Raw genomic sequence first — 17,417 nt, 5'->3', positions numbered from 1 at the left:
TATGACCTATGATTACTCTTTCTGGATATAGAACTCCGCAAAGATTGGTCCAGCTACTCACAGTGATTGCACTCTATTATTAGAATTATGACAAGAGCCCTATAGGGTTTGAAGGTTGGCTTATGGTTCCAATGAATGAATGATATTTGAGACTTAATTAAGGCTTATGTTCCGATGAATGAATGATACTTTGAGACTTAATTACTCAATGCCATGCGCTGAAAATTCAGTTGAAACAATTTCACAATCTTCTGTTCATTCCTATGCATGACTCACCAGTCTCATGTTGAATTGATAGATTTTTTTCCAATTCTTCCATTTTTAGATTTTTATGCTGTAACGCATTGTGTCTGGGACAACTTTTTCCAGCTATGTTTGAAACTATGAGTTCATAAAATCAATTTTTAAAAATAAGGCCATTTTGCAAATAATTGAACAAAAATATTATGTGTCCTCAGTTATCTCAGCATCTTAAATGCATGGTTTCATTAATATAGTTATGTCAACCAAAAATAATTAAACACTTAAGTTGTTGACTTTTTTTTTTTTTAACTTCTACTGAGCCATCTGGGCTACCAAGATGATACTGTCGAGATTATCTGATATTATGAGCCTCATCGTAGTTCCCCGGAATAAAATGATATAGTATGTATTATATAAATAACCCAAACTATTTTGAGCTGACTTTTCAAAAGCTTATATATATGTATGATAACAGTAATTGTATATGTATTAGATAAAATCGCTATGAATTGCTTAATTTAACACATTTCTATGTATCTATTTCTTACAAAAACTGAACCCTCTCCATGTTTACGAGGCAGTTTGGGATAACAAGCAAAATAAACAAGAGCCTTTCTGAGTAAGCGTGTCCATATGCCAATGCAGTTTAGGTCTGATTCAAGACACAGAACTCATTACCTCTGAAAAAATGAAGGCACATTTATTACTGACCAGGAGAAATTCCACCGTATGTAGAATGGGAATCATATTACACACATTTGTAGCTAATTTTCAATTTTTAAAAACAAGTCCAAGGAAGTTAAAATATTCTTTTAATTAGATGCTCAAAGAAATGAAATAAGAAAAACTGATGCAAAGACTCCTTCAAGTTAGGATTTGCAATACAAATATTTTCATCTCTTAACAGGGCAAGCTGATGTGTTCACATCTCCGTTCCAAGCTGCCTCTCTCACTAGGAAACATCAGTATTTTTAAAGCACATTTACAATGCTTTCCCATCACCCTTGCTGTGTTTTTGTAGCACCTATAGCCATAACTGGCACCTGGGGGCCCTGCATTGTTGGCAGTTTCTCTCTCATTTCTTTGGAGTCTATTCAACTGCTGTGGTTTTATTCAGAAGTCAGTGCTTTTGCATATATGATTTCCTGAGACTGTTTGAATAGTCTTTCTCAGAAAACTGTGCCAGTCTGGCTGTGAACAGCTCTTCGAGGAGCTGATAGCAGCCTGGTTGGGTCAGCAGGCTTGGACTGGGGTTCACAGCCTCGCCCTGCCAGCTTCTCTCCCTACCCCCTCTTTTCTTACCCCTGCCTCAGTGATATCACGGCCCACATCCTGCCATTCCTTCCAAGAAGAGAACAAGTCTAGTCCAGTTAGAAAAAAATGCTGCCCAGGGAACCTCTGCAAAGCTCCCATAAAAACAATTCTTATTTGTTGTTTCACTAACTGATATGGAAGTGATTTTAAATAACAAACAAAACCAGACTGAATAATTCAAACTTCCGTAAGGTTGCAAAGACAGAAGTCCCTACTTCGGGTTATAGATATGAAATTTGGGAACAAAGGTAACCTTACATTTCCTGATTTGAGTGTACTTTTTTAACATCGTCATCTTGATGGTGCAGTTTTGAGATAATGAGAGCAAAAGTGGCTTTTCAGAAGCTTTAAATGGCATGCTGTTCCAAGGTGCTAAGGTAGAGAGAAGCATTGCTTTAGGAAGTGGCTCATGTGGGTGTATATGTGTTGGTGTGCTGTGCTGCTGGCGATCCCATGGTCTTCATCTGTATACCACTGGAGAGAGAAGAAAGGTCAGAATTAGGAAGTCAGTTGTCTTTTTTTTTTTTTTTAAACCCAAGTGAGTTCTCATTAGCATACATGGAACAACACAGGATGTTTTAATTCTTCAATCAATTTATAAACTGAAATGTGATCAAAGAGGGTTTCTCATTTCCTCCTAGAGCTTTTCCAGGGCATGTAGTTCTGTCCTGCAGGAGTCTCTGATCGTCCTTTACAGGTGCTGAGACAACTCACTGTGAATTTGGCTTCACTGCATAGTGCTTTAAGGATATGTACAGTTAAAATATCCAAGTCCATTTTCAGATTTGACTCAAAGGACACTTAGAAACACATCATGCATAGGAGGGAATGTTTATCCTGTAAAGCCCACTTTAATTAAGTGTTATCAGCTGTTAAATTTCTCCTACACTGCAGTAAGATAAACTATTAAAATAAATGAGTTTTTAGAAAGCAATTTTTCCTAATATATATCAATAAGGCACTAGAAAGAGTCTATTTCAGTATTCCATATATATTTTTAGCATAACATATGAAGTCAAAAGTCAAATGTATTATTTGCAAACACTTTTTCACTGGAATCTCTTATCTGCATGTCTGACATTTATGTAGGGTGAGTTGATGACCTGAGGCAAAAATTTATCAACTCATCCCACCACGTGAAACAAGTGGGAAGTCACTGCCAGGCAAACATATATTATGGAGACATAAATTAACTTTCATAAATGGCTTAATGTATCACGTCTTTTCTTTGAACAGTGGAAGGATACACCCCAACCTCATAAGAATCTAACCCCCAAAATATATGCCAGGTTTTGTGGTATCAAATGACTGTCCCACTTTTACACAGTAGGCGCTGTTTGAACTGAGCACGGAGCAAAATGTGTACGTTAAAAGAGAGTGAGGGAAAGCAGGCTTTTTAAGCTAATACAGACAAGAAAGGACTTAACACAAAAATATCTAGTGCAACACACACACATATATATAATCTTTGTTTCTTCTTAATCTGAAAAGGTCTAGTGCCTAAAATGAATTTGACTTAATACCTAGAAACATCCTCTGAATAGGCAACAACAGCTCTAGCCATTTCCGACTTTATAAAACCAGCCTAATTGTTTATAACCTGTGGTGTTCAACAAAAGATAACATGGAAGTTGCAAAAACTGAAGCGCACTGATTACCGATACCCCACTGTTGTTAGAAGGGCTAGTAACACATACTAGAGATGGATTTGCATATTTGACCTGAGCTACTATCGTGCTGGTTTCACTTTAGAATTACTCTGCCGTGTGGATAAGTGGATAATCTTATCACTGGATAAGCGATTACTTTTTAATCAAAATAGGGAAAGACGGGACGATCACAGGACTAGTGTTTTGACCCTCTCAGGATATGCAATATTGTACTTCTCAACCCCCAACTGTATGATATTGAACATGACTCTCTTTATGACTCAAGGATATCACTTCTTCAACTTCTCATTGGAAAAATGACTCCTTTTGCTTCCGTCCCCCGTCTCCTGGAACCTCTGTGAGGAGAAGTAGTTCCAAGAGGGGAACCGGACCCCTCCAGGAAGTTCCCTCCCCTTGCAGGAAGTTTTGCTATACCATTGACTGGAAATCCACTCCAGCATCCACCAGGGCTTTGGAGATCTGAGCTGACTGCTGAAAGTGAACGTTATCTGCAGGGAGAGAAAGGAAACATAAAGTAACTAAAAGCCCGCTCCACTTTTCTGGTAGGAAGGGTGGGAAAGGCACAAGAAGAAAGGGACTGTTTGAAGTTCTAGGATTCAGCATCCCATTTAGACCAAGACAAGTGAGTTGCGGAAAAGCAACACTGTTTTATTGAAGTAAATGTAACAGTCTTGCCCCTCATGCTTTTGTTTTGTCAGTAGTGAAATTGCAAACCTGTCTGTGATACTAAAAAGTCTAATTAACTGAAACTCACCATCTGCTGTTCCATGAATAAGGAGGTACTCAACTTGTTTAAAATTTTCAGCTCTGCTCATGACTGTTGAATTCTGGAATTGGGAAAAAGAATGTCATTATTCAAAAAAAGATCTGCCATAAACTGATTTTTCACTTCAGTTTACAAAATAAAATGTTTTCAGCTGGGGCCCCCTTTGATACAAAATATAGCAAACCGATATTCAAGCAAATGCTGTCTCCATGCATGGCAGAATGTACAGCATGCCCTGTCCCTGTGAGACAGGACCGGAAAGGGAGGATGCCACATCTTCCCTGCACATGCAGAAGAGGGCATCTGCCCCCCCAGGCTGCATGCGAAACCCCTTGAGTCCCAGATCCCAGATTGGCTGTGTCCTATGCATTAGCACAGGGCAGAGTCTCATATTAGCAATGTATGTTCCATGGGCTTATGCTGTAGTTCAGCCAAAAAGTGTATTGCCATGGCAACCATGTGTCACATGGTGCCATACATGCTACATTTCAAAGAGCCTGTACATAGCATTTGCAACTAAACATACTCTGCAATATGTCATATGAACTTTGGTCCACATTGCTAGGCTCTGAATGAGAAGCAAGTATTACCTTTTTTGGAACAGATGTTTAAAACCTAGGCAAATGTAACATATGGGAGGGGAAAGGGGTGAAAAAGATCAAGTATGGCCTTAGAAAATCAGTGGGTGGTTGTTGTCTGCCTCATTCTGCATTGGGGAAAGTGCTGCTTTTGGATCAAGCCAGGGAATTAGAAACAACTGGGAGGTCAGCTTTTGGAAGGCTGTTTCATGACCTTGGACAGGTAGGACTTCTAGAATGAAGGTGGAGTCTTTGGTGGAAAAGCTTTGAAAGTATAGAACTAGTCATCTGGTCTTAATTTGGAGATGTTTGCAGAGTTGCGATGAAGGTAAGAATGTCATAGACATTGTAGCAACTTTGGGAAGGGGTGAGCGGGACTCTGCTTCTGTTGTTGGGCAGAGGAAGGGCCGGTAGCCTCCCTATGGGTTTAAAATCAGCCAGCTTATCCTGCAGCATCTTGGTGAATCAAAGTCAACTTTATGAGAGGCAAGGTTTGTGTTTTACAGATATCTTTGTAGCTAACATCAGCTTAATATTTTGATGGGAACCCTGAAGGTCTGGCTGGAAGGGGATGGGGCTAAGGTCCGAACGTTTGTATTCCAGCCCCAGCTTCAACATCAGAGAGCTGTGCACCTAGAGACATGCTGCTGAGTGCTGTTTTCTTTGAAATGGGAGGAAGATTAACTCTTCTCGCTCTCACTGAAATAGAAATCAAGAGACATGGCTTTTTTTAAGGTTAAATTACGGTGATGTGAGGGTGGTGTGACACAGTGTTTCTGGAAAAAACACATTCTGTCTACAACTTTCAGGACAAAGTCACCCAACATATCTGTGTTGACTGAGGTGATCAAGGTGATCTTTTCCTGGAAAGCTTAGAGCAAAGGCCCTCCCACTCCTGTGCAGGCTGGGTCCCACTTGTCCTGACCATATGGCATTTCTGACCCAAATTGAGAATTTACCCACGAACTTGCAGAATAAACGCCCAGGACTCATTAAAAGTCGCACTTCTGTTTTACTTTAAGAAACGTGTTATCTGGTGAGATGTCCCAGATGAATCCATCCATCCATCCCAACATTATACTCCATTCACTCTTCCATCCATTCATTCATTTTTTCAAGTCGATCAATATTTATTTGTCACATACCCAACTAAACAATAAGATCCATGAGAAGAAGAATTTATATTGTTCATTACTCTATCCTGAGCATTTAACAGAGAGCTAAATATCAATTCAAGGAATAAACCAAAGAAACGTAGGCACTTATATTGTACTCTTCACTACATTCGGTCCTAGTCTTGCAGAGGCAAGTGGGAACAGCTAGGGGAGGTGGAATAAAATATTCTCATTCTGAAATTTACCAAGATATGTTTTGCCCACTTTCAATCCATACACCATGCCATTAGTAATAAGAGCCTATACTTATTGTGTACTCCGTGCCGGTCACCCTGCTAAGCATCTTAAAGGACTTATGAAAGCACTGCTCTATTTAATCCTCATGACATTCCTGCAAGATAGGTCTATAGCAACCCCACTTCTACACAGAGACAATAAAGTACACCAGGTTACATCAGGAAGAAGTCGGAGCTAGACACAAAGTCGGATGGCAGAACCTCTTTTACCTCCTATGCTGCACTGAGTCTCCACTAAACTTCCAAGCTGCTCACGATGTGGTCTTCCAGCAAAGATACAGGGAGAAAGAAATTGTTACTGAACTGTTCTGGGATTTGCAGTACACAAACACACTGGGTGTTCTTTGCCCCCTGCGTTCTCATGCCTTCTTAGAGTGAATTCATTGGAAGAGAGCTGGCTCGCACAGACCTTCGAGACTTGTGAGGCGTTTTGGACTGTGTGATTGATGCAGAGCCTAATGAAGCAACAGAACCCTGAGCGATGTCCTGCCCTGGAGAGAGGAAAGGGTCAAAATCAATCTCCCAAAAGGCCAGTGTAGGATTCAAAGCTGGCGACAGCAGAGGCTGGGGCTGAGCCACCAACGGTGAACATTGCCAGTCTGAGCTCCAGACCCAGCGCCCTCATCCGGGTCCTCCTGCACCATCCTTTCTGCGGCTACATGGCTGTCTCCTCCACCTTGTTTCTCCCCACAAGAAACCCAGCTCTTCGCGTGCCAAAGACAGTCAACTTTAGCACCTAGAGGTGGCCCAAATATCCAGCTGTGTCACCTCCCCTCCCCTCCAAAAGCCTCTCGGGCCTTCCTTGCGTGGCAGAGTGCACAGCAAAAGCTGCTCCACGACCTCCCTGAGCCATGAGACTGAGAAATGTCGCTGAAACATAGAGTAATAGTTAGGAGACATATAAATACGCAGGACAGTTAGCAAGGAATGTGATAACTACTGGAGTTTGGACCAAAACAGTTTCTGGCTGCCTTTTTTTTCTTAAATGGAGTGAATACAGGCTGAAAGAAGACAATTTTTATAAACAAGTAAAACCCTGAGCCTAAGATAAATGTTGTGATGTACACACTGTAGCTGTGATGAACTAGACATGGTGAGAAATGCAACATACTGAGAAAAAGACGAAAACTGTGATAAAAGTGTCATGATGCAAATTGTTTTACATTAACAATATTACACTACAAAGAAAGAAAGACAAATACTTTAATGCAGCAAGGGAAAAATAAAACAAAAGCTTCCCCTGCAACCACAAGATAAGTGTGTCATTTCCAATGCACACGTCCCCCTGCTCGCTGGGAGTTGCGTCAAGAGGGACCTCGCAGTGCACGGGAGCCAGGCAGCCTCAGGCACGCACCCATTTCAGGGCTCGCAGGCTCCTGAGAACATTTTGCCCTCCTAGAAAGATGCAGCTGTGTCACCTTGCCTCTGGAACCACCGATCATTCCCTACTAGACTGAGCATCCTGGCTTCTCAATAGAGAGAGACTCTTGACAGTCCGGCACACTTTAACCCATGAAAGACAGCCAAAGTCAGTGAAAGAAATGCATGCACTACGTTAAGGGAGAATTAATGACCAGAAATAATTCAATTGTGCTATTCCAACCCACCAAAACAAGATAATCCCCATTTGCCTATCGATGGAAACAGAAATAAAAAAGGAAATGGATGACTAAGTTAGAAGCCGAATAGTCTGTCACCAGCTCCTAAAAAGGAAGTTTAGAGTGATAAATGGGCAAGGATGCAATGGTGGTGCAGTTGGCACTCTCCCGAGGCTAGAAACTTCCGGAGAGCCCCGCTGCCAGCAACAGCCTGGCAAAGTGAAGTGGGAAGGATGGGTCCAGTGGCAGCGCTGATCCACGGCATCTCTGCGAGGAGCTTTTCCTTCAAGCCCCAAGAAGAACCATCTGTAGCTGCTCATTGGATCGTGCTGGTTCCTCAGTTACCTTCCAGCAAATAAATCTTTGTATTTTTGAAATAAAAGAGAGAGCTGATAAGAGTGGGGAAGTACTGTGAGAAACAGAAGGTCTGACAATTTCTAAGCTACCCCTTGCGCCATCCAGGAACCATACGGACAATTTGCTTCCTGAGAATAATGGTGGCAGCCTCCATGTTTTTGTAAGCTTATTTCATGGCAGGCATAGGTGTCTCGTTTAATCCTTTCAATAATCCCATGAGGTAGCTCTGATTCTCCCCATTACTCAGATGAGGAAACAGAGGTTCAGAGAGGTTTAGTAACCTCTCCTAGCTAATAGGTGGTGGAAACAGAATTTTAGCACAGGTCAAACTCAAAAGTCCGTGCCTCTTAACATCATATTCTAGTGTCCCTTCACTTCACAGCCAAACAACGCACTGTCATTTCCAAGCTCTGGTAGAGAAAGTAAACAGCCACAGGTGTAATGGACACCCTATTACTTTGGTGAGACAGTACCCCGAGTGTACTGACTCGCTCTGTGCGTTCTTCCACTTGTGACCGAAGCCTCGTAAATAATATTAAGTGAGGCTGTTTGGGGAAGCACCATTAATGCCACAACAGAGGCCACAGAAAATTTTTAAGGAAAAATTAATTCAACCCACCACATCAGATGTTTTACTCGTCCGTATCCATCAAACAACTGTACAGGTGAGATTCCAAGGAAAGAGCTCCCATCCGCCTACAGGGGGCCCTACCTCAGGCCTCACCCAGCAACACTGGCTTCTTTAAAGATCACACAGCAGTCAACATTTTATCAGCACTCAACAAACAAGTTAAGGTTTGGCTTAAATCTGAAGGTCTCTCTCCCTTTGGCATATTCTAGGATAATAGAACAAATGTCAAATCAGTACAAGATGGCATATTTACAAAATTGCACCCTGTTTTGCATAACCTAACGATGCAGCAGTTCTTAAGGATTGAACATTTCAAATCTGCTAGCAGAAGACTGCCAAATCTATGACTGTTTCATACACTTGCCAAAAGCCTATCAAATTCTGAGCAAAATGCAAAATAAATCTCCTCTACAAGTTAAATCAGTCCCTTCTGTGTGTTCCAGGCTGCCCTCTTCTCCTGGCAACGAGGCTCAGGACTTGGGCCCCGTTTCTCTTGCCCTTGATCTGACGCTGCTCTCTGGAAGTCCATTCCCTCCCTGGTCTCCCATCCTGCCTTATTAGCCACCATGTGGCCTGCTCCTCCCACATCCCTGCTCTGTGTTATCCCTTGGTTCACCCAACCTGCTTCACAGATCCCCAGAAAACCAGCTCTGCTTGCTGCCACTCGTGTGTCTACTGTGCTCCCCTGCCTTGTCGGTCCCTCTGGCAGCCTGTGGAGAGCACCTACGCTATTCCCCTGCATCTCCCAGAAGTCTTCCTTAACTGGTTCCAGATAAGTGCCCTCTCCCTTTCCTACCCCTCAGTAGCTACATCTTATATAACTTTTTGTGCCTCCGTTTCTGGGTCAATAAAATGGAGATAATTGGAGCACTTATCTCAGAGAATCTGAGGGAGAACTGAACCTAATAACCCATGGAAAGAGCTTAGAACAGTGTCTGGCCATAGAAGCAACCACTTACTAAGTGAATTAAAAAAATGAATGAAATAAATGAAACCAGATCCGCCCCCTGGTTGAGAGGAGTAGGGGGAGGTGAAACCCTAACTTCTCAGCCACTTCCCTTCCCTCCCTACATGCTCAGAAGGCACAGAATTCCTGGGGCTCCAGAGTCACAATTTGGAACTACTAGTCTTTTCCATACATACTGGGCACTTTGTCATGTTCAAGTTCATGCTTTATTACTACTCTTTTTTGTTTTTTAAAAAAATTTATTTATTATTATTAATTTTTTGGCTGTGTTTGGTCTTCGTTTCTGTGCGAGGGCTTTCTCTAGTTGCGGCAAGTGGGGACCACTCTTCATCGCGGTGTGCGGGCCTCTCACTGTTGTGGCCTCTCTTGTGGAGCACAGGCTCCAGACGCGCAGGCTCAGTAGTTGTGGCTCACGGGCCCAGTTGCTCCGCGGCATGTGGGATCTTCCCAGAGCAGGGCTTGAACCCGTGTCCCCTGCATTGGCAGGCAGATTCTCAACCACTGCGCCACCAGGGAAACCCTATTACTACTCTTTTATTTCTCTTCAAACATTTTGCCTGTATGTTTTGTCTCACCAACAAGGTAATCAACTTCTGAACAACTAGAACACCAGGCACCTTGAATGGGTGAATGAAAGTCTACCCGGTGTTAATATTTTTTTTTACAGGTTTGACTAAAAGACCTGTGATCGACCATGGAGAGACCATTCATCAATGTTAGTCAGGAACCCACTCCTCAAGGTGGGACCACGGTTGCTATCTGCTTATCGCTATTGGGGGTGAGGGTTGTCTCATTGTCTATCTGATTCTTTTGCTCAAATCTGTCGTCATTTCTGTTGGCTGTGGACTGAGACTCGGACTGAGACTCATGGCAGCAAGTCTGCTTATACTGCTTATTAGCTACACTGTCATCCGTCCACTCTGCCTGCCTACTTAGAGCGTCTGGGACCAGCTTCTCGGAGTTTCAGGGAGATGAACAGCTTCCTTCCTCTTTGAGTCCCTGGTATCCTTTAAACGTGCTCCTGCCCTGCCACTCGGCAGTGGGTAGGTGACTATCTACAAAAAGGGTCGTATGGAGTCACTGTTTGTGTCATTGCATTGTGTCCAAGCCTTAGTCCCAGGTCTCCTAATTTATATGGCAGCTTTGTGAGAATAAGAAAAGGCACTCCCTCCGGTCGGATGCGGCCCCAGAGGTGCACGCCTTAGAGAACGAAGCATAGACTAGCTTCCAGCAGTGCACAAGCTGAACAACTATACATGACATCCCTGCCTGTTCCATTTGCATATATAAATGGTTCCTTCAACTTCCTTTCCTAAATAGTAAGTAGGACCTTTATTTCACAAAATGTGCTTCTCTTGGTGTGCTTGTCTAAATTCTTTCAAATCTGGGTCATCAATGACTTAAAAATGAATCCTCTCCTCATTTGAATTTTATTAAAAATCACGTTCTCTTCCAAAGGCTGTAATTCTGGCTACTGATAATGATTCTATAGCTGAAAAGGTGTACAACGATCACAGGACCTTGCTTATTACACACTTCCATCATTCCTATCCTGGATGTGCTGGAGAAAGTCAATAGTCTAGACTACCTGGGACTCATTTTCAAACTATTTCCTCCTGACCTACGGAAATGCACAGAGCAGCGAAAGCCAGTAAGGAATTTTCTCCTTTGTCTTTTCCAAGAGGGCAGAAGGAGGGAGGGAGAGAAGGAGAGAGAAAGGGAGGAAATAAAAACAACCTGGGAAAGAGAAGTAAAAGAAGACAGGGGTCCAGAGGGGCAGCTGGGGCCTTGGAGGAAAATAGAATCTTTGAATGTGTTCCTGCCAGAGACAAAAGCACAGGCTCATTTAAGAAACAAAGGAAGGCAGCTTTCTTCTAAAGCCTGCTGTGCACCAAATATAGGTACTTAGATTCAGTTCTCCACTTTCTGAGGATGCAACTTACAGGGCAGAAACAATACAGTGAGCGCATTTGCCTTACTTTCTCCTACCCACCTTAACTGTCGCCCACCCAAATAATTCCTCTGAGTAACACATTGGGAACCTTTAGCTCTCTGGTACTGGCAGTTTTAATGTGTCCATTGCCAGCAATGAATTTTGTGCCAAGAAAACCCGACTTCTGGCGTGGAAGGATTAAACAGTCCTCGGGTGCCATCTGTGCAGTGAAGTGAGACAGTGACTTTGTGCTCCCAGCGTTCGTGTATTGCCATCGGTAGGAGGAAGAGACTTCTATTTACATGACTACCTCAGGCAGAGACCATCTAAGGGGAGAGATGAAAATGGCCACCTCAGTGGTGGGTAGAGTTGGAGAAGAGGGGGATGGGTGTGGGAAGGAAAAGCCTGTGGGAAAATCTGGAAAAAGGTACAGGTTTACATGGCAGATTAAAACGAATTATCCTCTAGAGGGAGGGCTGGTTGAAGAGGAAACACGCTGTTGGCTGATGTCCTTGAAGTGCAGTAGGGTAGGTGCTACGGACTTCCTTGGATGTCAAGGTTTAGACTTGACCCTGTACTTCTAGGTTCAAAGGCTTTCAAAATGGGATTTTTAAAATGAACTTTTGACTCATCATCCACCAGGTTCTAGAGTCAGGATGAGGGTCCTGGGCAGTACACCTCTGATGTTTTTGGGAGTTTTTAGTACTTTAGGATATTTGAGAACACCCTTTAGCCATGCCCCAAATATGGCACACCACAGGAGGGATCCTGGTCGGGTCACTAGCAAGAAAATTCCAGCTGTAAAATGAGAGAAATGATGGAGACATATAATTTTTATAACACTGTTTCCCTTCAAAAAGTTTTAAAATTAACTCAAAAAAGGTTTTAAGGTTTCTATTTCATACTGGGTGATCCAAAGAATACAAAGTTGAGCCAAGCCTTGAATGACTAATAATACTGCAGAGGGGAAAAAGGAGTACAAACTAACAATGGGTCCAAGATGGATAAATTGAGGATTAAAGATATACAAGGAGGGGCTTCCCTGGTGGCACAGTGGTTGAGGGTCCACCTGCCGATGCAGGGGACACGGGTTCGTGCCCCGGTCCGGGAGGATCCCACATGCCGCGGAGCGGCTGGGGCCGTGAGCCATGGCCACTGAGCCTGTGCGTCCGGAGCCTGTGCTCCGCAACGGGGGAGGCCACAACAGTGAGAGGCCCGCGTACCGCAAAAAAAAAAAAAAAAGATATACAAGGAAAATGTCATGGGAGTCAAGAGAGAATGCTAGTCCTCTGGGCGAGCAGGACAAGTTTCCTAGTGGATGAAGACAGAGGGGGAATGACATTCCAGGTCGAGGGAAAGGCCCAGAAATATTCAGTGAACATTCCAGGTAGACTGGGCCATTCTAAGAAAGGTGTTGAACACCTGGTTAAAGAATGAGGGCTGGACTAGTTGAGTGCACAGGAAAAGTCCATGAAAGTGTTACGGGTGAGGCTTAACCTCACACCTCTGTGTGGTACAGGCTGGAGTGTAGAAAGATAAGCTAAGGGGGGACCCATGGGGTTACTGTTGTAGAAGGAGGTAGTCATGTGACAGCAGCAATGTGGTTATGGAGCAGGGAAAGGATGTCTAAAGCAGCTTATTGGATGTGGAGGAGAAAGAATGGGAAAAACTGAGTCCAAAGTATCACGTGGGACACTTAGCAGAAATAAGGACAACCTGATTACGGGACTGCTTTGTAGTGGAAGATGATTGGTACATCACACTTTACAGGTTGTTACTTTTCTACCTTGACTGAAAAACAGAGATGAAAACACACACACACCCAGGCACAAACACACGCATACACCTCCCCGCCCCTCCCCCACAAGCCTTGCTAAATAAAACTGAAAGGAAGAGGTAAAACTAAACTGTCTGTACCTATCTTGCAAAATTAGAAATTTTATTTGCATTTTCTTGTGCTTTGATCAAATGGCTTCAGAACCCATAATAATGATGACATCTTACAAAAATGTGCAAATATGGCTCAGAGCGATGTATGAATAGGAGGCCCAAGCATTGAGAGCTGTGGCGCAGATGAGGAGAAATTGTGGTCTTAAATTGTATGGGTTATTGTTTTTTTTTTTATCCTGGGAGGAGTTTTGAATATTACATTCTCCGGAGAATGTAAACATCAGATGATTGACCTTGTCGTCTGTAAGTTTCAGGGTTTTCAATTTACTTGACAGAATCAGGAAAGTTGTTTTTTTTTCTGGTTGGGGGGCAATGTGTTGGAAGGATCCCTAGTACTTGGGCTGACACTTCCAGCTGCAGCAGGCTGCCACCAAAGAGAGGACCCTGGCTTTGCGGTGGCACCCACACTAGCACACGGGGGCCACCAATGATGGCTACACCCAGACCATATTTCAGATGCTATAGCCCATCTGCACAGCAACCTGCCCACTGACTCTTCCATCAGGCAACCAGCCCGTGGATGCTATTCAGTAACTTGGGTTCAAGGGCTTTTCAGAGTATTACCCTCCCGTACCTACACCTCACCTGCTTTACTCAAATCTTGTGTGAAAAAAACTGTACATATTTGGCTATGAATAAGAAAATTATAGGCTTGTACATACAACTTAATTATGATAATACCATAAGAAATTTTAATATGTAGTTAAAGGTTTAGAGAGTCTTCTGGGCTCTAAAGGAATACGTTGAATTTGACATGTTTTCTGAACTGAAATTTTTATAATTAAAGTAATTATCTGGTGTTGCTTTGTATTTCCAAATGAACGCATATTGTGACCTATATAGCATACGATAAAGGCTGTAATTATGCAGAATATAGTACGGGAAGCTATTGGAGTATCTCTAAACCACCTGTGTTATTTCTTTTTAACAAGAATTTCATTGGAAATTTAAAAAATATATATTTTCTGGAATAGATCCACTTAAAAATGTTCTTATACCGCTTATAAATAGGTTATAAAATGGATCTAGTTCACCATCTCTTACCCTGTAATGGTCAAGGTTGTCTTCTGGAATTGGAAGACCCATGTAACGTTCTGTGTACACTGAGTCTGTGATGGAGAAAAGAAAAAAACTTAATTCATACAATAAAAACTTTTTTCCCTTTTTTTTGGGTTACTTTATATGCTTTCATATTCTTTACTTGTGCAAAGGTCTATAGTGTTACCCTCAGAATATCTCCTCCAGCTCATCTCTACTTGGCTTTTTAAAGCAGCCAGACTCCTGCCTTTCCATACTCAGCCCTATAGCCCATTCCCTTTAGCCCTTCCTGTGAGGGCAGAGGGAGACCAAACCAGGTGATCTAAAACCCAATCAACAACCCTCCTGCAGAAAAGTCAAATGGGAAGTGCTAAGTGATAAGGACTCTACATTATCTTCTGACCCTCTCAAAGATCTTGATTAGCAAGTCAGGTAATGTCTCAATTGTCTTGAATTTCTTGGTCCTGACATCAGTCAGTATATGCTTTACTTTAGATACTCTCTTTCCTACTGGAAACTCCTCATAATTTTCAATTACTAGTTGCTTACTTAAATCATATATTGTTTTTGGTGGGGGGGAGACAGATCAAAAGGAAAGAAATCAGTTATCATTTATTTGCTGTAAAACCCTATAACGTCTCAGCTACTCCATCATAATGCAAGTTAAACATCTGTTTTCTCTCATTTTGTGGAGAGGCCTCAATTCTGATGTTATAACTATTGAGTATTGAGAAACAGATTACATTAGTATCTGTGCTGAAGTGACATAAGCTGTTTTATCTATAGATATGGCAGAAAAACATATGCATTGTTGGTTTGGTTATTTAAACATATTTTTGACCTAATTTAAAAAAATTAAATCATGTATCAAATGTATGTGTGTGTGTGTATATATATATATGTGTGTGTGTGTGTGTGTGTGTGTGTATGTATTTCCTAAAATATCAGTGAGAAAATTTACTGTGGCTGAATTCCAATATAACTTTAAAAATCTGAAATAACTGTTTTTGAAACATGACCAGGTTACAGTAAATAAATAAGTATAATATGTTTCCATTGTGCTACATAGGTTAATGGCTTGAATTTCTCTATAATTGTACCGGTATTTCAATATTGATTTAATTAATTATTTAGAAAAATGTATCATCAAAATAACAAGCTTAAACAACATCCTAACTAACCCTTTGTGAATGACTGGAATTGGAGATTAAAAACTACATTGATGGGGCTTCCCTGGTGGCGCAGTGGTTGGGAGTCCGCCTGCCGATGCAGGGGACACGGGTTCGTGCCCCGGTCTGGGAGGATCCCACATGCCGCGGAGCGGCTGGGCCCGTGAGCCATGGCCGCTGGGCCTGCGCGTCCGGAGCCTGTCCTCCGCAACGGGAGAGGCCACAACAGTGAGAGGCCCGCGTAACGCATAAAAAAAAAAAAAAAACTACATTGATAACTAATGTTAGTTGTTCCATGTGTATTACTCATGCTTTTCCTATGGAAATCAAAATATTTTCCTCCAAAATGAGTAACAGCAATATTTTATCATTTTGATTAAAGTGAATACAGACTACAAGCAATTTTACTTATCTAGAGGACACTAATATATAAAATATAGTATCTTAAAGTACACTTTTAAAATATAAGATTTTCCTAAAATGCTCATCTTTTAACATTTAAATATGAATAACTTAGGTTATACATTTAATGGAGGGGGGTGGGGGGGAATAGCTTTTAAGGGCAAAATAAAAATTTCCCCAAACAGCTACAATTCTTCTTGTCCTAGAACATAATACCCCTTTCTTATTATGCTAACCAGGTTTACACGTGTAAGAAGGTCTCAAATTTTAAAAATACTATTTAAAAAATGCTTAGTGTTGTGGTTGTAAACTTTTAGAAGTACGTCTTGCAATACCACTTATGTCCTCCTTCAATTTGATTTTTGAGTAATATTGTTCAAATTTGCACATATATAAGAATTCTAGAACGTTCCCAAGTGTTAGGTTGGTCCATATATGTTTAATAACGTTCTCTTCTTACCATTATGTAGTTCCAAACTCACAAAGGTTGTTTCTATTTTATTGACCACCAGAGGTCTCCAAAAACAAGCCTTCCAATAGAACAGTTAATATTAAGCAGGAAAGAATTACCTGAAAGCAAATCTATTGTGTGAGGATCAGTCCTAACTATGTTCTCCAATTTTTTTTTGAAACTAAAAGACGGTGTGGTCTCTTTTATACATTGGCTTCTCTTGACTTGGAGAGGCTTTAAAGAAGAGTTTTCCACAGGACTGGTACTGCGATATATTAGGACATTAAATATTTAATGAGCATATTCATTATGAATGATTCTATCCTTATACTGAATAAAGGACTTGAGATGGGGTAGGAAAAGATACAGGAAAATAATTCACCTTCTCACCACCTCTGGCTCTTCCCCCCTACCTAGTGTTTCACTGCTTACCTGCTCCCACTTGGGAATTATACCGTACATGTGTATGACAGAGCAATACTTTCTCAGCAGTGAACAGGATATTCTAGGGTGGCTATCACCTACTCAGAGACAGTGCAAACAAAACCCCCAGGAATTCCCCTGCCCTAGTCTCTTCTTTCCACCCAAAGTCCTACTTATATTTGACTTTTACCTGAAGGGAAAGAGATACATACTTCTCTTCTTGTTCTAATATGTGAAGCTTCAAACTCAAGTTAGAATAAAAAGAAGGAAGCGTTTATCTAAAGAATTGTAGCATTGGGGATGTTTTAAAATGTGGAAAACTGAATTTGTTGATAAGACATTTAGAAAACAAAATTGGTTGGTAACTAAACGTGTAGATAGCATTTACTACCGTCTAACATTTCACAATGGCAGAATAAGTGAGACTGTTTCATTACAGGTATCCATAAAGTACTTCTAAGATGAATCAGTTTATTTACTGTAGAAACACTGAAACTCAAAAAGGAATGGTTTTGT

At 41.7% G+C, this 17,417-nt stretch overlaps 1 protein-coding gene across 3 annotated transcripts in view; it reads right to left on the bottom strand.

The window, feature by feature from the left end:
* Window positions 1-922: 922 nt before the first annotated feature.
* The window catches only part of DPP4 (dipeptidyl peptidase 4), a 78,369-nt gene continuing 61,874 nt past the window's right edge, over window positions 923-17,417 (bottom strand). For all 3 annotated transcript variants that reach the window (XM_032637176.1, XM_032637177.1, XM_032637178.1), the window contains 4 exons: window positions 14,463-14,527; window positions 3,982-4,054; window positions 3,642-3,715; window positions 923-2,031 (listed from right to left, as the gene is read on the bottom strand). In XM_032637176.1, the coding sequence (XP_032493067.1) occupies window positions 1,930-2,031; window positions 3,642-3,715; window positions 3,982-4,054; window positions 14,463-14,527 (314 nt within the window). In that variant the 3' untranslated portion in view covers window positions 923-1,929. The remainder of the gene's footprint in view (window positions 2,032-3,641; window positions 3,716-3,981; window positions 4,055-14,462; window positions 14,528-17,417) is intronic.

Source organism: Phocoena sinus, chromosome 7, assembly GCF_008692025.1.
Source record: "Phocoena sinus isolate mPhoSin1 chromosome 7, mPhoSin1.pri, whole genome shotgun sequence".
Classification (NCBI taxonomy): domain Eukaryota; kingdom Metazoa; phylum Chordata; class Mammalia; order Artiodactyla; family Phocoenidae; genus Phocoena; species Phocoena sinus.
This window is presented reverse-complemented; position numbering and strand designations above follow the sequence as displayed.